Source organism: Castor canadensis, chromosome 17 (assembly GCF_047511655.1).
Source record: "Castor canadensis chromosome 17, mCasCan1.hap1v2, whole genome shotgun sequence".
NCBI lineage: Eukaryota > Metazoa > Chordata > Mammalia > Rodentia > Castoridae > Castor > Castor canadensis.
This window is the reverse complement of record NC_133402.1, coordinates 51689076-51713983: the sequence shown is the minus strand read 5'-3', so window position 1 is coordinate 51713983 and position 24908 is coordinate 51689076. Positions and strand designations below refer to the sequence as shown.

At 49.4% G+C, this 24908-nt stretch overlaps 1 protein-coding gene and 1 non-coding gene across 5 annotated transcripts in view; both read left to right on the top strand.

The window, feature by feature from the left end:
* Poc1a (POC1 centriolar protein A) overlaps positions 1–24908 on the top strand; it is a 71555-nt gene that overhangs the window by 1508 nt on the left and 45139 nt on the right. For 2 of the 4 annotated variants that reach the window (XM_020162154.2, XM_074058885.1), the window contains 7 exons: positions 2228–2312; positions 3508–3679; positions 4075–4254; positions 5729–5836; positions 6818–6933; positions 13110–13243; positions 24586–24654. In XM_020162154.2, coding sequence (XP_020017743.1) covers positions 2228–2312; positions 3508–3679; positions 4075–4254; positions 5729–5836; positions 6818–6933; positions 13110–13243; positions 24586–24654 — 864 coding nt within the window. Of the gene's footprint in view, positions 1–2157; positions 2313–3507; positions 3680–4074; positions 4255–5728; positions 5837–6817; positions 6934–13109; positions 13244–24585; positions 24655–24908 lie in introns of all 4 variants that reach the window. The other 2 variants (XM_074058884.1, XM_074058886.1) reach the window with 1 other exon arrangement.
* On the top strand, positions 4567–4671 carry LOC141418671 (U6 spliceosomal RNA). Its single transcript, XR_012443335.1, has one exon. It is a non-coding gene; the product is annotated as a U6 spliceosomal RNA (small nuclear RNA).

Here is a 24908-nt window from a genome sequence, read left to right as displayed (position 1 = left end):
GTGTTGGGAAGTTTCAAGGGTCCCACTGATCAGGGGTGGGCCTCAACTTGCTTCTCTAACATTGAGCCTAGAGCTGGACACTGTCCTATCCTTGTTTTTCCAAGAGGCTGAATGGGGCACTTGGTGCGCTGTTGGAGGCCCTCCCCCCGACCTGCCACTCCACCTGTTGTTGTTTTTTTTTTTTTCTTTTATTCATATGTGCATACAATGTTTGGGTCATTCTCCCCCTTTCCCCCCTCCACCTGTTGTTAAAAGGGGTACACCAGCAGGTGTGTTGCGGGGTGGAGCTGGGCAGAAGGCCATGGAGTCTGTTTTGGTTATAGCTCTTAGAGTGGCAGTGGATTTGCTGTGCTGCAGGGATGTCGTTTTCCAAGTTTTTTCTGGGCTCCGTGGAGTACCCAAAATGGATTTTTTCAGTTTCTTACATTTGAGGTGGAGAGAGATACTTGGATAGCAGGGGTATAAACCCCACAGTGCTGAGATACAAGCTGACTTGTGTCTCAAGTCAGCTGGAGAGGAGTGTTCTCTCTGTTGTCTTCCTAAGCACTGTGATGAATGTGCCTACTGTTTGATGTGTTGGATAGGGTACACATAGTGGTGATGCCACCTGGGGCCTGTCACTCATCAGTCCAAGGTGGGGTTAAGGTACAGGATCCAGTTCTTGAGATGAAAGGTATTGAAGGGCTAACATTTTTTTTTCTCTCTGGGCTTTTTAATCAAATAAATTTAGTAAGATATTCATGTACCATAAAATTCACCTTTCAACATGTATAGGTCAGTGGTGTTAGTACAGCCACAGTGTTGTGTAACCATCTTCACCAAAGGTTTTTTGTTTGTTGTCACTCAGTGGTATATAACACCTCTGGGTTTTCCATTTATTTGTTGGTGGACACTTGGGGTTATTCACTGTTTAGCTGTTATGAATAATGCTACTGTGAACATTTGTGTACAAGTTTTTGTATAAATGTTTTCAGTTATTTTGGGTATTTACTCATGACTGATGGGTCATTTGCTAATATGTATATGTATATATATATATATATATTTTTTTTTTTTTTTTCTTTTTTGGCAGTATTGGGGTTAGAACTCAGGCTTCTTGCTTGCTAGGCAGGTGCTTTACCACTTGAGCCACACCCGTAGCTCATCTTTTGCTAACTCTGGAGGAACTGCCACTGTTTAACACAGTGGCTATTTTGTTGTTCTTTTAAAAAGATTTTTGGATGGGGGATGTCTTGAGTTTTCATGTAGGTTTTAGGATCAGCTTGTCAGTTTCTACAAAAATGGCCTCTAGGATTTTTGACTGTGATTCTGTTGAATCTGTAGATTGATTTGGGGAGTATTGCATCTTAACAATGTTGTCTTCCAGTCCTCGAGCATGTATATCTTCAGTTCTCTTTAATTTCTTTGAGTGATGTTTAGTAGTTTTACTGTACAAGTCTTGTGCTTCTGTTGTTAAAATATTCCTAAGTACTTTTTTTTCTTTTTTTTTTAAGGCTGTCTCATTGTGCAGCCCAGGCTGGCCTCAAACTCACAATCCTCTTGCCTCAGCTTCCTGAGTGTAAGATTACAGGCATGGATCACCATGTCCAACTTAAGTACTTTATTTTTTTATTTATAATAATTGGAGCTGCTTTCTTTCTTTTATTTATTTATTTATTTATTTATTTATTTATTCAGTACCGGGCTTGAATTCAGGGCCTACACCTTAAGCCACTCCACTAGCCCTTTTTGTGTTAGGGAAAATACCTATTTCTCTGGGCTGGCGTTGAACCTCGATCCTCCTGATCTGGGCCTCCTGAATAGCTAGGATTACAGGTGTGAGCCACTGGCGCCTGGCATTACTTTTATTTTTGATTGTTCATTAGTAGTATACAGAAATATACTTTTTTTGTGTGTGTATTGATTTTGTATCGTGCTTCCTTGCTGAACTTGTTCTAGTAGTGTTTAGTGGCTTCCTTAGAATTTTCAACATACAAGATTACGCCTTGATTTTTTTGTGTGTGTGTGTGTGTGTGTAATAGGGTTTTGCTGTATAGCCCAGGCTGGCCTAGATCTAGGGAACCTCCTGCTTTAGCCTCCTAAGTGCTGGGATTACAGAAGTGTACCACCATGCCCATCAACCACTCGAGCATTTTTAACCTCTCTTGGCTATTGTAGGAAAAATGTTGGCCCCAGGAAAGCCCCTTCCTCACCGAGTCTTCTTCATTTGACCCTGCCTGTCCTGCAGGAGGACCCCTCACTGGAGAGGCATTTTAAGGGCCACCGAGATGCAGTTACATCCGTGGACTTCAGCCTTAACATGAAGCAGCTGGGTAAGAGAAGGCATCTTGTCTCAGTCTTCCATTCCACTGAGACCTTGTGTCTCAGGCACAAGGTCACGCTGTGAGAAGGCAGAGTTTCTATCTGGGAGGCATGGCATGGTGTGGGGGTTACAGAGCAAGGCCATGGGTGCTTTGTTTAGACCTGTACCTTGCCTCCACCTGCCAGCTTTCTGGGCACTGGGCTTTGTGTGCTCCATTTTGCATGTAAAGAGCGAGAGACTCAGAGAGGTTAGGGGCCTTCCCAAGGTCACATAGCCTTTGAGAGTAACACTAAGGTCTGAATTTTTTCTTGTACACCCCGGCCACCTGTAGGGTCTCTTCTGTGGCATTGCTGCTAAACAGCGACCCTTTTTCTTGAGTCTTAGATTCTGTTGCCCACAGTAATATGGCACGTTTTCTTGCTGTAGAGGCCTACTGGCGAGAGCCAGCACCCTTCCCACTGCCCTTTTGCTGTGGCTAGGACTCCCCTCCCTGAGGCTATTGGTCTTGTGGTTTCTGTAGACACAGAGAGAACTGAAGGCACTTTTGATCTATCTTGGCCCCTCCTTAGGCTTCTGATTGAGTTGGGCACTATTTTTTTTTTTTTTTGTGGTATTGTGGCTTGAACTCAGGGCCTACACCTTGAGCCACGCCACCTGTCCATTTTTGTGATTTTTTTTTTTTTTTTTTTGAGATAGGGTCTCACAAACTTTGTCCACTCTGGGTTCAAACCTCGATCCTCCTGATCTCTGCTTCCTGGTCGCTAGTGAGCTGGTGGCTCATGTCGGTAGCACGAGCCACCGACACCCAGCAAGTTGGGTCCTTTTTAATGGTACAAGGCCCTTTGGGTGGGGCCCTGGGGTGGCTGCCTGGTAATAGGAGTACTTGCTCTTATGCCCTGAGGGTGTCAGTGGGGAGACCCAGGACCTCACAGGAATGAGTCCTCCCCAGCGCCCTAGGTTGCAGCCTAGGGCTGGCCTATGAAGGTCCTCTGTTGGTCTGGTTCCCATGTCAGCCTGGTACTTGGAAAGCTGCAGACTGTAGGCTCTGCAGAGTCTCACCACTGGAGGTTGTCTGCCTCCAGCCTGACCTGTCTATGGATGCTGGGGAAGGTGGAGCCAGGCTTGTGGCTCTCCTGCTTCCCCAGTGTCCTAGCTGAGGCTCAAAGCCCACTAGAGCTGAGGTCATAGCTCACCTCTCTCCTCAGCCAGTGGTTCCATGGACTCATGCCTCATGGTCTGGCACATGAAGCCCCAGTCACGCGCCTACCGCTTCACGGGCCACAAGGATGCCGTCACCTGCGTGAACTTCTCCCCCTCTGGACACTTGCTTGCCTCAGGCTCCCGTGACAAGACTGTCCGCATCTGGGTACCCAACGTGTGAGTTAGAGACTTTGAGGGGCTTGACAGAGCTGTCCCCACCTGGGTCCCTGTCCTCTGGACTGGTCACAGTGGGGCATATATCCCACCTCCACAGAGACACCATCAGAGGCTGGGGCTTCATTTGGGGTGCTAGCCTCTGTTTGGGATAGGAATTCTGGGGTGGCTCCCGCCACCTTCAGAGGACTGCTAACTGGTGCTGCTTGCATATGGGCAGGTGCTGGTAGCAGTACTCTGCTCCTTTAGGGGAGGCTCTGGCCTTCGTTTTGGGGGTGTGGGGAGCTCAGCCTAGACTGACTTTGGGAAGGGTGTGTGAGGATGGGGAGAGCTTTGATGTACTTTGGGCCCTCTTGTCACTATTATGGTTTCCTGACTCTGGATGTTTGTCCTCATAGCAAAGGCGAATCAACTGTGTTTCGTGCACACACAGCCACAGTGAGGAGTGTCCACTTCTGCAGTGACGGCCAGTCCCTTGTGACAGCCTCTGATGACAAGACAGTCAAGGTGTGGTCAACTCATCGCCAGAGATTCCTCTTCTCCCTGAGCCAGCACATCAACTGGGTCCGCTGTGCCAAGTGAGCCTTGTCCTGTCTGGAGACACTGAAGGGGGCTGGGGCTGGGGTGGGCACAAAGGGGCTCTTAGGTGGCAACTGTGACCTTGGGGAAATGATTTAGTCACTCTTTAATCTTCCTGAGCCTTGGTTTTCTGTCTGTAAAACATCAGCAGTAATTGTTCCTATGTTGTATGTGTTGAGAAGCTTCACCAAGCTGGTGCCTGGGTATAAGTTAGTCCATTGCTAGCTGTGACCCTCTGGTGTCCGTATCTACTCAGCACCACCCGATTCATTTCTCAGCACCAACAGTATCAATAATAAGATGCTATCAATTGCTGTCTCTGGCAGCACATATTCTGAAATTGGAATGATTCAGAAAAAATTAGCATGGCCCCGTGAGTGAGGATGACACAAATTTGTGAAGCATTCCATATTTTTCTGTATACTTGCTCTTGTCCTATAAATCCTGTTTCTAAAAAGAAAAAATGCTATCTGTAGTCCCATTGTACGGTTTCTTCTTGTTCCTCATGACAGTTCTGCGAGCTAGGTAGAGTCATTTCCATTTGGCAGATGAGGAAACTGGCTTAGCACAGTGTCTTGACTCAGGGCATATGGTGGTGAGTGGCAGAGCTGGGGTCTGAACCAGAGTCTCTCTGGCGCTAGGCTTGCTTACTTTCCTCTGAACTGTTCTCCTCCTCAGAAGTTGACTGTACTTCAGAGCTGCCACATGGGACCTCGGGTTTCTGAAGGGACCCTGGCTTTGGTGTGTGAGGCAGTGTTGTGCACATGGGGAGCCAGGCATCCTGAAGGAATTTTCAAGGCCCAAGAATTGCTGACACAGATAAGACTAGTTTAGCTTATTCAATTCCTTTCAATAGAGTTTCTTCATGTCAGATCTCTTTGCTCCAGATGACGGGTTAGGGTGACCAGGGGACACTAGAATATCGTGGGAATAAGAGGTTTGGGCTCTTGAGCTGTCTTCTTCAGGGATGCCATGCAAGTTACTTTTCCCTTTGGCTGCCCCAGTCCTTTTTCCTGAGAGGCTTCTGATGGCTTTGAGAGGTCTCCTGGTCAGAATAGGAAGGGCCAGGCAGCAAAGTGGGTGTTACGTCCACAGTAGGCTTTGAGTGGTGGGTCACAGGACTTCTATCTTTTTTTGTTGGCCTGAAGGACCCGGGAGCAGGATAATTATACCAGTGAAGGGCTTTTGACTATCTTCATGCTAATAATGGCCACAAGTGGTGCTGGCTATGTGTGGCCACATGCCAGGTGCTTGCTGGGATGTGCATTGTGCTATTCAATGCTTACTGTGGGGTAGGTACTGCTCTTACCTGTCCCACAGAGAGGGGAGCCACTTCCCAGGGTCACTTGGGTCAGAGCAGGACATGTAACCTTCAGCAGTTCCTGGGTCAGGGAAAGGTAGCTGTGGAAAGTGGTGTGTGGCGCCCAGGCAGTTTGTTAATTGGTAGTGTGACTTGTTCCCCATCTGGCTCAGGTTCTCCCCTGATGGGCGGCTCATCGTGTCTGCCAGTGATGACAAGACTGTCAAGCTGTGGGACAAGACCAGCCGGGAGTGTGTCCACTCATACTGTGAGCATGGCAGGTGAGTCTTCATCTGCAGGTGCTCTAGCGCTGGGAACAGACCTGGGCGCAAGGAGGCCCAGTGGCCTTCATGGGCTGGAATTGTGGAGGGCAGCAGCCATGCCTCTGCTGCTCTTTAGCTGGTGCCTTTTGCATGAGCTCCGCATCTTTTCCTGTGTGGATGGAAAATTCACCCTCATCTTCATCCCACAAATAATAGGAATGCTTTATCCTGAAGCCATGTAATTCCTTGGCCTTTCTTTTTTCTCTTCACTTTGTAGTTGTTAGCATTGTGGTGTGCCGAACACAGCTCCCCAAACTGCATTTTTAAGTTTCTTAATGTTATCTGTGGAGATGGCTTTCTGAATGAAAGCTACTTCAGGTTCTTGTAGCAAATGGTGGTTACTCATACCATGCCACATTATTGAGAGAGGGAGGAGTCAGCATTTGGTTAGGTATTTAGTTTTTCTAGGTTCCAAAATAGACTGCAGCTTCTGCCCTCCTTAGTTAGGCTGGGATGTCCCTTCTTGTTAGATTGAGAATCACAGGCAAGGGCCTCTCCTGAGAGCCTGAGTATCATGTGTGGGCATATTAAGGGATCTTGGCCTCTCTCCTAGAGATAGCTAAGCCTGTATCTCTGCTGGACCTTCCCACCTGCACTTCAGCAGGCAGAACCTGTCTTGGAGCCAGCCCACAAGGGTATCGGCTCCAACTCTAGAACCCCCCAGAGCAGCCTGTCTGACTTGTGGGTTTGAAGTTAGCCTTCTCCATTTGTTCTTAAAAGTCAATGGTAAGTCCATGTTCATTCCCTGCTGGCCACTGTTTTCAAATACTTCTGACTTTCTCTTGGTCACTTAGTATAGAAATACAGCAGAAAGGAGATGTTCTGGATTGAGGAACAGCATGAACAGATGCATGGGAATGGGAAAGCAATTGACAGTTTTGGGTCAATCCCAAGCCAGGGTGGACCTCCTTTAGTGCGTGACAGCCCTTGTCTTTCCAGCTTTGTCACCTATGTGGACTTTCACCCTAGCGGTACATGCATTGCCGCTGCTGGCATGGACAACACAGTGAAGGTGTGGGACGTGCGGACTCACCGGCTGTTGCAGCATTACCAATGTGAGTGTTAAACACCTTCCTGGGACCAGGAGCAGCCATGTGGGACTGTGCTGGTGCCAGGTGTTTGGATCATTACTTCGGTGCTTACGTGGGCCTGAGGAGAACCTTGAGTGGGAAGGAGGCTTGGATCTGTTGGGATAACCGGAGATGAGTAGACTATGATGTGACTGTCCTTGCTTGGAGTGTTGGCTAGGGGGTGGAGCATGGTGCTACCTAACTTACCGCAAGCCCTTCGGTGCTCAGCTGTGAGAGGGCAGAGCCTCACTACAGCTGGGGAGTCTTCAGTGCACCTCTGCTAGGACTGTTCTTAAGAGCCACTTCACAGGGGCTGCCTGTGCCACTCCCTGCTCCCCATGCTGGAGGCTCCAGGGCCGAGGGATCTGGGCTTTCCATAGAGGTCAGTGTTGGTGCCACTTCTAGTCTTGCATTACCCTTCACAGATGGGGAGCCATTAGCCACATAGAGGGTTGACTCAGCTAGGGGTCAGGCTCAGAAGCTAGGCCCAGGCTATGCCTCCTGATTTAATTGTAGATTTTGGAAGGAATGGCAGTGGGGAGTTGACAGAGGTGTGAGTCTTGGGCTCCAGAGCTCTCCCCTGACATTTTATGAGTGCCTCCTCATTGCTTTGCAGATGTTTGAGAGGGGCATGTTATTGGAATAATTGTGTGAACAGTCCTCTCAAGAATGGGGAAGATCCTGGCCCAGAGCAGCACGTGTTCAGCATTGCTGGTTGTGTGGCGTTGTCACTTGGCTTCCTGGAGCTCCTGGGATGATGATAAGGCCTGTGTCACAGTGGTGTTGAGGGTTTATGAGTCAGCTTGTCAAGTACCGAGAGAATAGCTGGTACAAAGTGAGAGCAAGATACAGTGTTAAGGATGACAGTGCTGCTGCTGCTGCCATCCTTCTTCCTGGTGTCCAGGACTCTGGTCTCCCAGTGAGGCCAGCCAGGTTGGTCAAACTCTGTAGTTCCCTCCACCACCACCAGGTGGCAGGGCCTAGCCATAAGAACCAAGTCTTCCTATACAAACTTATTCTTGCTCTCTCAGAGGCTTCTAAAACAGAACAGCAATGGGGGCTGCAATGGGGGCTGCCTTCCACTTGGAGTACACCTCCACTTGGAGAGGTGTGGTCCCTCCCCTTCTTCAGGCTTTCTATTTCAGTGTCTTTTTTTCTGCCCTGGTCAGGCCTGAGTTAAGGGCTAGGATTTGGGATTAGCCATGTCTGTACATTGACTAGTAAAGGTGGGCAGGTGCCAAGCAGGAGGGCTTGGACAGGTTGAGAGATGGGTCTGGAAGGTGATGAGGTAGTTCAGAGGCCAGGAGCCTTTCTGTAAAGGGAATGATGACAGGGCCTCCCTCATGAGGTGAGGATCTCATGGGAGAAGCCATGTTAGGATCACAATACAGGCTCAGTGTGTGGTTTGTGCCATGTGAGTCCTGACACTGGGAGGAGAGAATCTGTAGTTGACTTGGAGAGTCCAGGCCCATCTCTGATCGGGAGCCTTGACTTGGTGTTCTTGGAGTTCAGCAGCAGGTACCCATTGGGCAGAGCCTTGAATGCCATTTCTGGCCCAGGTTCCCAAAGACTGTGGTGACTGGCAGTACTGGGAATGGGCCTGTCATTCAAGGAGTAAAAGGATGAGAGACATTTGGGTGGTCAGTAGTGGTGAAGATTTCACTTGGGTGGGTTGCTGGTGTTCCCTGGTTTCTGTCCATGCCCAGTGTTGACTTGGGGGCTGACATTGGAGTGGGATGAGTCAGGTCTAAGGGAGGCTGACACTGAGGGGGTAGAGGGGGAGCTGGGCACTGGGATATGGGATGTGAGAAGGTCTATGACCACATTCTGGGTCCCTACAATGGGAGAAGAAGCCCACAAAGCAGCCAGGGCTTGAGCCCTATCTCCCAGCATGAGAGGACTAATGGAAGGTGGAACTAGCAGGAGGAGAAGGGGTCTCATAGAGAGGAGGTTGGTCAGGAGATGAAATAATACAGAGCGAGTGAGGAGGATGGTTGGTGCTGGGGAGGTGGCCCAGTATTCTTGGTGGTGGACAGGAGTGGAGTTGAGTGTTGGCAGACCCAGGTGAGCATAGGGCTGAGTCCTGAGTGGACTTAATGCAGGCAGCCAACTGGCTTTTCTGAGAGCTTCCAGTCTGCTTTTGCTATTGTCCTTGCCTGTTGGGATGGAACTCCTCAGTGAGTCTGCAGTGTCTTTTTTCTAGCTGCCCTGATACATACCAGAGCCTTGGAGGGATTTTGCACACCCCATTAATGCAGCGGGGTTTTCCTCAAGCTCTCTGCCTAAAGCTGTTGCACTTGATGGGGGTTCACAAGAGAGGAAACTCATCTCCTCACTTCAGGGCTCACCTTCAGGAGCTTAGTGAACTGACTGTATCTGAGCTCATTGGGTGGGTGGCGGGGGAATGCCCCTTTCCTCTCACTCTGTTCACTTATGGAGGACCCTGCTCAGGTCTGCTTAAGTCTAGAGAGCTCCCAGAGTGGCTAAAACCCTACTACTTGAGAGACTACCACCCCACACAGGGGTAGTAGGATGTCTAGTTCCCTAAGAAGGGCCCTTGGCACTGCGGCAGGGAAAAGTTTTCATGGACACGGTGATGTCCAGTGACATTCTGGCACGTGAGACCGATGGATTTCTCTGAGAGAATTTGGTTAGTGATATTGTAGTGTACACCCAGCCTTTTCATGACCATGCTCTGTGGAGGGCACTTCTATCCTGGATTGGGTTGTTGGAGTCAAAGCTGTCTTGGGGTTTTGGGCTACAGCACATAACTGGCACCGTTAATCTAAGGCTGGATGACAGTCCTCCTGAGCAGGGAGTTTCTTGGCTCTGGCCTATTTCTGAGAGGAGTAGTTCTGATTTCCCAATTCAGTGAGGAGTTGATGGGCTGGTGGAGCCCTGGGAGTGCCAGTTCCCATGGAGGTGGGTTAGTTGGCTCCATATGCTCTGAGCCCACGTTAAGACTGTTCAAACATCTGAGCTACAGCCCTGTCCCAGGCTCAGAGTGTGTTTTATGGTTTTCAGTCACGTGTAGGTCCATGCTCCAGTGCTAGGCCTGGGTAGCCAGCAAGGCAGGGCCACACCGCACTTCACCAGTGGGGGAGTGTGAGACTTGCCCATGGTCATGCAAGTGGGAGGCCCTGAATCTGGGTCTCTAGCTCAGGACCTCTTTGGTTTTTTTTTCCTTTTCCTCTTCGTGGTACTGGAGATTGAACCCAGGGCCTCTCATGCTAGGCAAACACTCTACCACTTGAACCACACTCCCAGCCCTTTTGTTTGTATTTTGTTTTTGAGGTAAGGTCTTGATAACTTTGCCTAGGCTGGCCTGGAACTGAGATCCTCCTGCCTCTGTCTCCTGAGTAACTGGGATTACAGACATGAGCCACCACACCAGTCTTCTAGCTCAGGGCCTCAGGCATGAGGTCCATACCAGCTTCCAGCTCCGGGTCTCTGAGTCTGGCATTCTGCTCACCATTCCCACACTGGCTCCTTGCATCATGATGACTCTAGTGTTTTATTCTGAGACAGTTTGGCTAATATGATATCATAGTGTGTATCCATCCTCCCCATGGTCATGCTGTATGGGTTCCTGAGAGACAGTTTCCTTGGCTGGTCTTCAGTAGGCTCGGCCTGGCCTTTTCCAGAAGCTTGAGTTAGAAATCTGAGTTCTGAGTTTTCAAGCTCAAAGCTTGATGGAAAATGGATTGTTCCTGGGCAGTCACTGCTTAGGGCACTGTGAGCCCTCATGTGGGTCCCTAAGAGTGCCCCTGTACCCCTATTCTACTCAAGGTATAGTCACATAGGGTTTTTTGTGGTACTGGGATTTACACTCAGGGCCTCACACTTGCAGGGCAGGTGCTGTGCCACTTGAGCCAGTCTGCCAGCTGTTTGTTGTTTTTTTAATGCTATACTGTGGATTGAATGCTGGGCCTCACACATGCTAAGCATATGTTCTGTCACTGAACTAAAACCATAGACCCATCAAGGTGGGTTTTTAAGTGGTTGTACAGCTAGCAAGGTAGGCCTACACCTTTTACTTGGTGTTTTGAGACTGAAAGTATTGATCAGGAGCAGTGTGCTATCCCACCTGCTCTGGCCAACTCACCTGATTTTTTTTTTTTTTTTAACCATCCGGAAGTGAGCATTTCATGGTGTTTGCAAACAAGAATATTTCAGGTATCCTTGTTGCTAGTATGACTGCACTTCAGGTATGAGTACAAAGTCTCTTGGAAACTTCAAGCCACCATGTCATTGGTAGTACCAGTAGCCATCATGAGAAGTCATGCTAGACACTTGGAAGTGAGCTGACCTCTTTGTGCCAGGATGTGGAGATGGAGCTCAGCCCTGGCACATTCTGCCCAAATAAAGGTCCCTCCTAACTTGGGTACCTGGGCTTTCTCTGGGCCCTTTGGCTGGTTTGGAACCTCTCAGGCTCAGGTTTACCAAAGGCCTCTACACTGTGCAGAGCAGTGTATGCAGAGTGGATCATGAGTACTCAGGTCTTCCTTAGGTTCCCTGTTGTCCACAAGCTGCTGCTGGTGACCTGAAGAAATTTACTGTTGGTGTATCTCTTAACACTGAATTGAAGCTTCCCCTTTGGGAGTAATAGCCAGGAGTTCGCCACTGCCCTCAAATGAAGTCAGCAATGTAGTCTAGAAGAGGGCCCACAGCTTTGGATTGTTCTTGGAGAGTCATTTCTCAGGATATCGTGACCAAAGGCTTACTCCCTTGTGGGGAGTTGAACCCTCATGTGGGAGTATCGGGCAGGGATGGTTCTTTAGATGAGGCCTTCCTAGATAGGTCCTTCTCCACCACCTCTACAGCTGCAGAGAGGTGTGAGAGTTGATGCTGGTGTGGCCAGTGACAAGTAGGACAGTAGGGAAAGGTAGGTTGGGTATTGTGTCTCAGACATCCCCAAAGCCTAACATGGTAGGCCGAGCCCTCTTCAGGAGTAACTGACTCCAGATACTGGATATTCCTGGCACTTATAGTGGAGTGGGGTTTCTGTTGTCGTTCCTCTGAGGGAGATTCTGTCCTGTGGGTGGGTCTGACCGTGTGGGAGGCCATAGTGTGGTATCCACACACTGACTCTGCTGCCCTGGTGGTGCTAGGGAAGCCCAGAGCTCCCTGAGCATGCCCTCCCCTACTCCACTTTCCTGCCACTGGCTGCTCCTCTGCCAGCTTTTAGTTTAGTGGGGCAGGTGTTGCTGTCATCCCAGTGACAGCTTTGAGGTCCCTGTATTCTACCTCTAGGAGTGGTCTGTAAGGACCCTCAGCTCCTCTCCAGGCTGCCTTTTGGAGTTGCTGGCATTAGAGTGTGTGCTCAGATATAAATATTGTGTTATGTAAAGCTTTGGCTGTCTCCCTTAGGTATGCTGGGAACATGTCTCCACACTCCCCAGCACATCAGTATATCAGCTGGGTTGACATCTGAGGGGCTTTGCTGAGGGCTGTTTCAGGTGGGTGTGTTTACTGGTCCAGCAGTTGTTTCTGCAGTGTCTCAGTGCCAGGATGAGGGCTTGCCTTTATGTTTCTGGCATCGTTGACTTGACAGGGTCATGGTTAGCTCAGCCCTACTGGTTTTCCTCGCCAGGTCTGTGGTAGTGGATACGAAGGCACTGGGGTTTTCGTCTTCAGCGATGCTAAGTAAGAGTCTGTGATGGGCAAATCCACATACTGGCTGTGGATCTGCTCCGTCCCTTTGTGAATTTAGAGTAGCTGAATCTTGAAGAGTGAGAACATCCTCTTCCATAGGACAGCAGCATTGTATTGGTATTTCAAGGGTTTAAGCTTTCCATTTGGTTTCCCTAAAGTAACAGAATGTAAAACATATTCAACACAATTTTAGGGTGCTCTCTTCTGCTCCAGCTTGACTCCTGGGTCATGAGATAGTGTGAAGGAATCACTCTCTTTCTCTGGCTTACACATCTGTTTCCTCCTCCTTGTGTTTTCCACTGCCTGCCCTTGGCTCTAGATGAGTCTTCTTCCACTCTTGATCGTGCCACCATCCTAGGAAATTCATCTGGGCCCCCACCCCCAACTCTTCTGAGCAATGACCATCCTGGCCCAGTCCTGTCAGATTTGTGCCGAGACACTGTTGACTCTGATTGCTGTGCTCTGTGGGCCTTCCAGGCAGTGCCTGACTAATGTCCTTCCTTCAGTGCACAGTGCAGCAGTGAATGCCCTCTCTTTCCACCCATCTGGAAACTACCTGATCACAGCCTCCAGTGACTCAACCCTGAAGATCCTGGACCTGATGGAGGGCCGGCTACTCTACACACTCCATGGGCATCAGGTGAGGGGCATTGGCCCTGATGCTGAGCACAGCTTTGATGGCAGTACAAGGCTGGGGTTCACCTGACAGGGGCTTCCCTTGGTGACCACTGTGGACCCCTTTTAGCCTGGGCAATGGAGTGAGATGCAGAAATGGGCTTACCACCTGTGTGACCTACAGGAAGATGATGAAGGTCTTTCCTATGGTATTGGCCAGTTCCTGGGGCTGGGGTTGAGCTGGGCCTGGTATGACAGAAGGAAGTCACATTGGGAGGGGTGTGGGCATGGTTGGCACACTCTCCCCAGGGGTCTAAACGGAATCTTTTCTCTAATGACTCAGGCATCCCTTGGTCTCCTTGTTGAGTAGAGCCCTGGAATACCATTAGAGTTCCTGGGGATCCTGGGGTGGCTGACATCCATACCTTTAGAGACAGAGACAGTGACACATGTTTTGCACAGACTGGGGCAAAGGAGGAAGATCTGCTTATTTGTTGTTTGGGAATTCCTGGAATTGAATCAAAGGAGCAGAGGCCTTCTGACTAGCAGGCTTGGCTTCAAAGCATCCAGAACTGGGGGCTCTGTGGGTGGGTGGGTGATGGCCAGTGTGTTGTCTCTCTGGGCTGGCTCTGGGTGGTAGGCCATATGTAGCTCTCTCCAGCAGCTGGCCCTGGTTCAGGCCTCTCACCTACACCCCACCCACCAGGGAAGTTGTGTCCTAAGTGTGTCCTGCTAAGATCAGTCACCACAATGTCTACTTTTGGGACATAGTCACTACATGGCAGATAGGGCAGGGGACATGGAACCCAAGATTTTAAGTTTATCCCTTCTCTACCTGTGAGCTGGAGGCACACAAGATGAAGAATAGGGCAGGTCCTCGGGGATGAGGGAGGCCCTTGGGAGTACTTATGTATCCTGGCCAGCAGCTAAGCATGGGTGTCTAGCCCAGGGCTCTCTGAATGGTTTGGGATCCTCCTGTCCTCTGAGTTAGGGTAAATGGGGGCCATTTAGCCATTACTGGCAGGGTGGCGGTGCTGGTGAGGGCATAGACTTTTCCTTGGCTTCCTTAGGTCCTGGAGTCTGCTTGCTATCCTCATCCTAGTGGTGGGGTAATCTCTTGTCTTCCTTGTCAGGGACATGCTGGGTATTCAGGAACAGGCCTGTTCTCCCTAGACCAGCATGCCCAAGTATAATGTTCAGGTTGGGCTGCGGTCTTTGCTGGTCCTGCTGGGTAGCTACCTCTGTTAATCCTTTAGCAAGTCGATAATTTAGATTTACACGTAAGCAGTTTTGTTCTTATAACCAGTAGGGCCTGTGAAAACTGTGTGAATGGTGCTATCTCTCCTCCCCATGAACAGAACAAAAAGCACTTCTCAGAAACAATGTGAAAACAGGTGCATATCAAGTGACTACCCAGGACTTTCGCTCTTTTTGCAAGGGTCTCTTTGTGCGTGTGTAAGTGTTTATTCGCTTTTGTGTGGGTCCTTTTATCAACTGACTGCCCTCTTAGCCTGAGGACACTTCAACGTGAATTCTGAAATGTCATTCCCAGTGTTCTGGTGCATTATCCAGCACATAAAGGCAAACCTGTTGACATTGTTCTCCCTGAGAAGTGAAACAGGGACCATGAGCATCTCCTTGTCTGCTTGTGCAGCTGCTTGTCTATGTTAAACCTGGACACATGGGGCTAGAATGAGGGACAGTTAGTTAAGGGCTTGGGATGTAGTGAACAGGAAGTGGCTGAAGGACTTAGTGGGCCATTTCGTCCTCAGAGTACCAAGCTCACAGTATCAGCGGGAGGGGGAAGAAAGAAACGAGCTGACCTCTGTTTTGTCATCTGTTCATCATCTGCCTCTGGCTCACTAGCCTGGGCATGAGGGCAATGAAATGAATGCCATGATCCCACCCCTGGGCCACATGGACCAGACAGTGGGGAAGTTGACAGAGCTGAAGGCAGGGCAAGATGAGTTAGGAGACCAGGAGACACAGGCAAGTCTTAGGAGGTTCTTGGAGTGTTGCGTGAAGGTGGGTAGGCCTTGCCTCTTTCTCCTACGTTGCAGCTCAGGTGGAGGTGCCAGTCAGGGTATGAGGCTCAAATATTTTCTCTCCCAACCTCCCAAACTGTCTGTTCAATATAAAAACTTAAGGTTGTTTGCCATAGGTTTCAGGAACTCATCTTTCTGGAATGCTTGTGATGCCTGACCCCACAGTAGGGTACTGCAGGCCTTGGGTACTGTTGGGCTTGGCTTGCTCAAGTTTCTGCAGACTGATGCAGGAGGGCAGGGTTTGACCATTGCCCTGAGTCTTCCTCTTCCCTGTGCTGGCTTAATCCTTGCCTCTTTCTAAAGATGCTGATTCTCTGCCCACCCTCCTCTTCAAGATCCATGGTGACTTCCACAGCTGGCCCTGGTCAAAAGGTCCCACATGGGCAGACCTAGTCCAATTCCCTTCCCCCCTGTGCAGTGTAGGGTGGCTGACTTGAAGGGCTTTCTTTTGGGGTGCTTACTTGTGATGTGGAAGAAATGTCAAATTGAAGCATCCTGTGCCTGGGCTGAGGTAGGGGTGAGTTTGTGGGGCAGGGCTGCCTGAGAGAGCATTTATCCTGAGCAAAGCCCAGCTCACCCTCCTGGCTCTGCCCCTGGGTTTCGGGTGATTAATGGTCAGCTTGTGTTGGCTCCCAGGGGAGGATGTTACATTTGGGCACCCTTAATTTGGGATGTTGGTTAAAATAGAGAGCCCTCCAGCTGGACTGAATTCTTAGCACTTACGGAAACCTGTGGTCAGAAGTGAGGTCTGCTTTGTTGCATCCCAAGGAGAGAAATCCTTGGAGGCTGGCCTGTGCTTTCTGTCTGGAATTCATGAATTTGTGAGATGCTGTCAAGCAGGTTTGGCTCAGCTCCGGGAAGTTCTGAGCACCTCCCTCCAGCTGAGCCTCAGGGCTTGACTGGGGGCTGCATCATAAAGGGGCTGCAAACCAGTATGGCCCCGGCTGTGGCTGGACACTGCCAAAATTGTGTAGTCCTCAGAGATTCCCTGCTTGTGATGTCTATTCCCTGCTTTGTCATTTCAGGAAGGTGTGCAGCTGTGCTCTTTGCTGACCTGAGCTTTCACATCCTGTTCTGGGAGGTGGTGATATGGTGGGGGTTAGAGCACAGCTGCTGCGAGTTACTTCCTACTTTGTGTGGCTTAGTAACTCCAGGGCTTCTAAGTGGGCCCTGGCTGCCCAGGGATTCTGTCCTCTAGATAAGAAGGAAGGCAGACTTGAAAGCTTGTTTGAATACAGGTGGTGAAACAGGCCATCTGGACTTGTAGGGGTCTCACACTTCTTAGGGTGACAGAGCTAGGACAAGTACCTACATCTATGTAGTTTCTACCACACTCATTGGCCCCACGCACGGTTTTAAAGTTTGAATTGTGATTTTAGTCTTGTTTTTGGATCACTGGTCTGGGTAAGATGCCAGCAGGTCTCTGGCTGCTTGTATCCCAGTATCTCAGCCTTGTTGCTACAGGACCCTGTTCTGGGCTAGCAGGAGGGAACCCCATGATTTGATTTGAACTTGGAGGCAGTGCCCAGGTGTAGCCCTAAGAAACTATGTGAGGAAAGGCCACTGAGTTTTCAGGCCAGTGAGACAACAATTCCCTTGTGCTTCCTTTCCACACCTGTGAGAAGGGGACAGCACAGGCTGAGGTGAAGATAGAGAGGTGGGGAGACCTTGACAGGAAAGAGGGGTTCTGTGGGTACTAGGGAGGTGCTTCTCTGTCATTCTCTGGGGAGAGTATGGGGGAAGGTCCTCCATAGGAGAAAGAAGGGTCAAGGTTTCAGTACTGCTGGGTGACACTTTTCTTGTCTGGGTTGAGCCCAAAGTTGTCTTGATGTACCTTTTCATTATCTCCTAAGGCATGGGGGCACCAGGATGAAGGAACCTGGTAAGTGCCAGGCTAAGATCAATCTAGGTCTCCTGGACTGGATCTGTGTGCTGATGTGGAGGACAGCTCATCAGTGAGGCAGTTTGGTGGTTCTCTGGTACCTGATGGGCCACTTACCAGTGGCCCATTTGAAGGACCTTTTATTTAGACAGGCTAACTCTTGTGGGGCTAGAGGGTATTTAGGTTCACTTTGAACTGCTATAACAAAATGCCTACTAGGTACAGTGGCTTATACCTGTAGTCCCAGCTACATGGGTGGCAGAGATGGGGAAGATCGTGATTTGAGGCTAGCTTGAGTAAAAAGTTAGTGAGAACCCATCTCAACAAAACAAGCCTGGTATCACACACCTGTAAATCCCAGCTATGCAGAAGGTATAGGTAGGAGGATCATGGTCCGTGCTGGCTGGACAAAAAGCACAAGACACTGAAAAATAATTAAAAGCAAAAAGGACTGGAGCATGGCTCATGGTGGTTGAGGAGTGCCTGCTTAGTAAGCACAAGGTCCTGTGTTTAAACTCTAGTATCTCCAAAAAAAAAAAAAAAAGTCTGAGAAGCTATGGTGTGGTGTGGTGGTATACATCTGCAGTCCCAGCACTAGGGAGACTGAGGCAGAAGGATCATGAATTTGAGGTCAGTCTGGGCTATATAGTAAGACCCTGTCTTAAAACAATTGCAGCAACAATAAAAATACCTGAGACTGGGTAATCTATAAAGAGCAGAAGTTTATTTCTTATAGTTCTGCAGGCTGGGAGGTCCAAAATCAAGGTGCAGGAACCTTGTGAGGGCTGTTACTTGCGTCTAAGATAGCACCTTAATATTTTGTCTTCCGGGGGGGAGCGTGTGTCTGCCTCATGTGGCAGAAAGCTGCTGGGCAAAAAGAAACCAAACGCCCTCTTCCCAAACTCTTTTGTAAGGTCCTAATCCCGTTCATAATGGTGGAGCCCATATGACTCACCTCTTGAAGGCCAGACTTTTCACTTCGTTGCATTGGGAAGTAAATTGTTTTGGAGGGGACAAAAACATTTAAACCAGAGCAGGGAAAGACATTGGTTATAAGATTATTGTGGGCCTGAACAATTCTGGTGCTTCTTTTGCAGTCCTGGCTTTGGTACTCAGGTCTACAAATTGCCATTTGGGTGGGTGTGGCTGGGGAGCGCAATGCTATGCATGCCGTAGTCTAGGAGCAGGGCTGCTTGGATACTGCTGGGGCACATGTGGCTCTTCTTAGGCTTCCATGGCTAAGTGTCACTGAGGGATGTTGGTGGCCAGCTAGAGAGCTGGGTGGGACCTTTGCTGGCTCTGACTGGCATGGGCCCTGCCCGGCTTCACAGTTCTGCTGCTCTAGCTTCCAGGGTACTCAGCAATGACTGAAGGGAGCGGCTGGCTGCAGGTTTCCAAATGTAACCCTGAGCAGACACTGACCCCTTTGCTGGGACAGGACAGCCCCAGAGAGAAGCCTACTTGAGTGGACAGTGAACAGATAGAAAGGGTTCAACCCAGATATGGCACAGTGTCCTCCTTCCTCAGCCTTCGCACCTGGAATACCTGAGCCTGTACAGTCACCAAGACAAGGGTCTTTGATGAGGCTGAGGAGGGCTCACACAGCCTTGTCTGGTGAGTGATTGTGTCCCGATATTTCCAGGAACAGGTTGTACCTCTCCATTTCTGGTTTTGAAAGCCATGTTTCCCCATCTTGTTCAGCCTATTTAGCCTGAGCTCCGGGAAGCTACAGATAGCGGAGGAAATGGTTGGGCACTGGGTTTGATTGTGTTAGTGTTTGTTGACTCCTACTGTGCGATATTGAGCAAGACCTTGTTTTTTTTGGGTCCTGGGGTTTGAACTCAGGGCCTAATGCTTGCTAGGCAGGTGCTTTTACTGCTTCAGCCACTCCACAGTCCAGGCAAGACCTTGACTTATCTTCTGTCCTCATCTGTGAGATTGGCATTCTATTACGTCCTCATCATAGGAGAGGTCGGGGCCAGATTGCCCAGCAACCGACATGGTAGGTCCTCACAGATGTTAGATCCTGTCCACAGCAGCTCTTGGAAAATGAGCCCATGCTGTTTTAGGTGAGTACTTTTTAAAACGCCATGAAAAGTTTGTTATGTGCACAGTTGTGGCACTGAGTTGATGGAGTAGGTGGGCAGTCAGTGCTGGCTGAGAAAATGAGTCCCTAGGGCTGTCTGAAGACACAGCCACCCCCATGGTGGGCACAGACCCATGGCTGTCAGCCTCTTCTGGGATGGAGGTCTGCCTGTTTCCTCTCCTCCTACACACCACAGTGTCTCTCAGGGATCTATCTGACTTTTTATTTTGGTTTAGGGGTGTTGTCTTCTCCCCCAGAACATCTTGCTTTGGCTTCTCTAGTCATGCAGCTGCTGAAATCCATCCCTTGATGAGTGGGCTGAGGCCACTACCTTGACCCAAATGTGTTTGTCCCAGCTAGCTGTTCATAGTGGGCTTGCCTGGCCAGGTACCTTGGTCTATGGTTCCATTTGCAGTGCACCTGACTAGTTCCCTCCATGGAGTCATCTCTTCCAGGTCCTGACATGGGGCATCAGGAGACCTGCACAGTGGTATTGTGTTGGCTGGGGTGCCAGGGCCCTTTCTGTGACCTGGGGGATTTGCCATGGTGACAATGGTTAAGAAGGAAGAAAGGGAGTCCCTGATTCTCACTGGAGATAATGCAGATTTGGGGATATCAGAGTGGCAAAAAAGCTTCATCATCCTCATGCACCCCCTCATTTTATGTCAGGGAATACCAGAGGGAGAGGGAAGGGCTTTTCTACCAACTGTGGCTGTCATTTGAAGCCTCATTCCCTGATTGAGGTCCTCCCGGCTCTGTGTGTGAGGCAAGTGTGGGGGCAAGAGGCTAGAAATACAGATTTATTTTTCTGTGTTTTCTGAAACATAATCTTGCACCATGCTCATTTGGTTTAAGTCCCCTGAATCTATTTGGAAGAGGATGGTGGGCGGGCCGTGGCAGGGAGTTAAGTCTGGCATTGGTGGCTATGCAGTTGGTGTGCATGTCTCTGCAGTGTCGTTGCAGAGTGACTGAGCTGCATGTGTTCCGTGAGCCCAGCCAGCCCCCAGTGTCAGTGAGCAGGCCTGAGACCTGCACAGGACTGCTAACTGCCTGGTGGCAAGAGCTCAGACTCTGAGAGCAGGACCTACAAGTGTTTTCTAGGCACTCATGCCATCCAGCCCTAGGCCAGGGTTGGGGAATTGATGACAAAGGGGGCTTACCATGAAGGAAGGGAGGCAGCAGTGTGACAAGAGTCCTGGGCATGTGGGCTGCCCTGCAGGCTGCCCTAGGTGGAAGGAAGATCTCGGAATGTGCTTCTCCTCTTTCTTCAAACACTGTGCAGCTCTTGTTCAGTCATTTCATTTTGGAGGATTATTTTGATGCTCAGGAGGGCCATACCTAGTTTGGATGGTTGGGCTCCTTTTGGGAAAGGGAAGGGGACATGAAGAGAAAGAATAGTTCGTTTATTCCACTCTAAAGTAACCTAGTGTCAGCCTGGCCCTCTGTCCCCTGCCAGCAACCCAGAGTGTTCACTGGGTTGTGATGGTGAGGGCACCTGTGGGTCACCACTTGGACTCAGGAGCCCTTGTAGGGGTTTATGGAGGGAGCAGCCTGTGGACTGGATTGCAGTTTCTCTGCCTGAACACAGGGATCAGAGGCCAAAGCACCCATGCCAGAGTCCTCTCAGGCCTTTTTTGGTCTTCATGTCTCTCTGCTTGATGTCCACTCTACTTTTATCTCTGACTTGGTGGCATGTGGTGTGACATCCTATTTGTTTGCTGGTAGGCTGTGAATGTGAGAGCCAATGTAAAATATTTCACAGCTTTTTATGAGGTGTGGTGGGTGAGGTCACCTGGCTGGGTTTTTGCCAGCATAGCTGTTGTCAGCACTGCAATCAGAGTTCAGGCATGCAGGTGCCTCAGCAAGTCAGGCGGGAGGGTTCCATTGATTTGTTTGTTTGTTCCATTGATGTGTGCTGTTCGAAGAAACCAGACAGTGTGGATCCCTTGCATCTGGAAATTGGCAACGGAGAGGTGGCGTGTGATAAAATGACTGGATGTGGATCCAGCCAAGTTCAAGGGCCAGTGTGATGGAGTCAGGAGGGAAAGGATGGGTACCAGGTATGTCCAGTGCTCATAATAGATTAGGCAAGATCATTTCATAAAAGGTCTTTTAGAGGAAGGGGTTGGCCCTGATTGAGCCTTTGGAGCATTGCTGCCTGTGAACCTGCCTAGGAGTCAGGTGGGGTCCAGGTAGGCAGGCCCTTCTGGTGCTCAGGGAAGGCAGAATTCACACTGCTGAAGGCTCAGTCAAGAGCTGCTGCTCAGGTAACAATCAGGAGTCCTTGTGGAGGCACCCAGGGGCAGGCCTAGCCTATGGGAAGAAAGTTCAGCAACATCCCTGTCCAGAGCTGCACCTGGTGCATTGAGATTGATTAAATGAAAGGAATAGGCCACCATGAAGATGGAACATTCTCAAAGAATATGTATCCAATCACTACCCTAAAAGATTCCTCCAAGTGCTCTTAGTTTGGAAACTTTAGAAGGCACTTGCAAGTAACCAGCGGCCTAAAGAGGCTCTCAAAGTGGAAACTAATAATTTAGAAGGGAGTGATAGTGAAAACATTGTGTTAGAAACTCTTGGGATCTGACTAAGGTGGTCATGAGAGACAAATTTGTAGCCTCAAATGAATTTATTTAAAATGAAGAAAGATTGGACTGGAGACATGGCTCAAGTGGTAGAGCACCTGCCTAACAAGCTTGAGGTCCTGAGTTCAAACACTAGTATTACCAAAAAAAAAAAAAGAAGACTGAAAATCACTGAGTTAAGAGCTCAATGCAGGAGGCTAAAGAAAGAGCTCTGAGAAAGAGAAGACTTTTTCTAGCTCAGCATTTGAAGAGAACTGAATAAGTAGTCTCATGAGCTGGACCATTGCTGAGGGCAGAAGGAGAGGGCCTGGCAAGGTTGGTAGGGGCTAGCTTGTCTGGGTGTAGAAAGCCAAACCCCAAAGTGGGTTAGCATTGGACAGTCTGGTCTATGTAGTTATGTGATGTTTAACAATGGGGACATGATAGGAGAAATATATGAGGTGATTTCAACATTGGACAAATATCAGAGCATGAACTTGCACAAACTAAAGGCTACAAAGCTTCCCGAGTGATATAATCTGAGTGCCCAGGGCTGCTGTGTGGGCCTGGGCAGATGAGCAGTAGTCTCTAGAAGACCACTTTTTCTAGGAATGTGGAGTGCCTGGTGCGGGAGCTGTGCAGTCCTCTTGGTCAGTGGGCATTGCTGGGAAGGACTGCACGCAGGACTGGCTACTTGCTCTATCCCTGAGTTTCCTGAGACTTGATCTGTAAGTCAGCACTACACTTGTTGTTTGGAGGGTTCCCACCACCTGCCCTCTCTCTGGTCCTAATCCTCCTGCTGAGCTGTGGCTGCTGGGCACATTCCCTGGTGTGTCTGCTGCTGTTGCCACTGCTCTCTCTGCCTCTGACATCTTGTTCCCAACTTGGCATCTGGTGGTTGAGTGATAACAGTCAAGGAGCATGACCCATGAGTATTTATTTGGTCCCTTAGTGGCTGAATCTTCTTGGAAACCTGCCATACCCAGTGAACTCTGGGTAGGCAAAAGGCCCATCTTTTTTGAAACTTCATGTACTGGTTTCCTTCCCTTTTCTTTGTTCCCTCTTTGTTTTTCCTGAAAATGAAATCCATTTTGTTGTTTTGTCATTATGTTAATGTAGAAATGCCATATACGCATTATTAATATTCAAAGTATGAGAATGGCAAAAATTTCTAAGAATCAAGTAAAAATTATCTGAAATTGTGCCACCTCACTCACTCAGCCCTGTTAACCTCTTGCCAACTATTTACCTGGAAGGATGCCTCAGTGATTCATGCCCTGCTCCCATCCTACACTCAGGCTCTGCACTTGCAGCCAGTGTTATGCAAACGGAGCCCATGGCCCATGATGCCAGGCACCTGGTGTTTGACTCTCACTGATGTTAGTAGGCATTTGTTCCCCATCAGCATAAGTGGATCCACTTTATCCTTGTTAATGGCAGTTTAGGATTCCTGGGGCTGCTGGAGCAGGCATGCTCAAGCCCTTGGCTCCACTTATGTAGAGAAGACAGGTTACCTGCAGGTATAGGCTAAAGGCATTGTCTTTGTGTCCTCTCAGGCTTTGTTCCCCTCACTTGGAAGGGTAACTGCACAAACTGTCCTCTGAGGACTAAGTGGGTTAGGGTGAAGTGCTCTGAGCCAGTATTAGCTAGTGTTGAACTCTTCCTTGTCGCCCTGTTGTGAGCATCTCTGAGAGGAAAAGCACAGGTGGACTCCAGAAGCATGGGTCAGACATGTGCCCTTCTGTCCTATGTGCCTGACCCTGGCACCTCTCAGCCTGCTTGTCTCTTGAGGGAACAGAAGCTCCCTTGCTCCATGGCTTTGGTGTTCCTTTCTGGCACTGAGCAGAAGATGCTTGTCTCCAGCCCAGGCTTTGCTGCTGAAGCCCCTCTTGTGGAGAGTTGGGGCTCTTGCCATTCTCTGTGCTGGTCTAAAGAAACTGAAGTGGCCTTTGTGATGGTGGCTGTATGGTCCTCATCTAAGAGAACCTCTTTTCTCTCTCTCTCTCTTTTTTTTTCCTTCGTGAGAAATGCCAGGTACTGGCCACAATTCAGATTCAACTGGGAGGAATTGATGGGAGTAGCTGTAGGGGTTTCAAACAGATTCTTGCTTGGTATATCTTTCTGGAATATATTTCAGGTGGATGGGGAAGAACCCTCTTTCTTTACCAGATCTGACCTCAGAGCTGCCTAGAATGTGCTTGGCATTCCCTTGCAGATGGTCTTGCTGCACTTCAGCACCTGGGAAGACAGAGGGGCACATTTTCCCACACAAGGAAGATGGCATGCATGTTACAGGGATGCATCATATTGGTCCACTGCCTAGACACCTTCCTGCCACCTGGGCCTGCAGTTGTGCCCTGTTTACTTGAGCTTCTCCTCAGGGCTCCAACTTACTGCAGCTGGATCAGAAGATTGACTTCTGGTCCCTGGGCTATAGTCATGGGTCAGTTGGTACAGCTCTCTGACCTCTCAGTTCTCACTGGGGAAGCAAAGACAAAGATGCCAGCCTTGTAGAGACTGTGAGTGTAAACTATCCTGTTCACTTGTCTCTACCTTCCCATAGTCCTGCATCCTGGCAAGGTGCTCGGCAACAGAGGGCTCAGCAGTGGTATTTGCACCTGGCCACGTGCCGGCTTCTCTGGCAAAGGCCAGAGAGGACTGGGGACTAAATGGGTGTTCAGTCCTTTGTCCCACTGCTGCTCTGTGAATGAGAACTGCTAGTTTTCTTCCTGTACATTTAGACTCTAGAGTGACCTTTGGTGTTTTTTTGTTTGTTTGCTCTTTTAGGGACCTGCCACCACTGTTGCTTTTTCAAGAACAGGGGAGTATTTTGCTTCTGGAGGTTCTGATGAACAGGTAAGAAAGATTGGCCTGAGGAATATGAATTGATCCTGCTCAGATTCCACCGAGAGGCTGGGCCTTGCTGACTTTCAGCAACTATGATTGCAAAGTTCCTGATGGAGTTTGGCGTGGGAGTGCTCAGATCCAAGGCCTTTGCTGCCCCAAAACAGGTCCTGCAGTGCCAATCTTGTGGCAGAGTCTCAAAGTGCCTAGTGTGGGTGGGAAGGAGTTTGGGCTATTGTTGCTATGAAAACGTTGAAGCTTAAAAA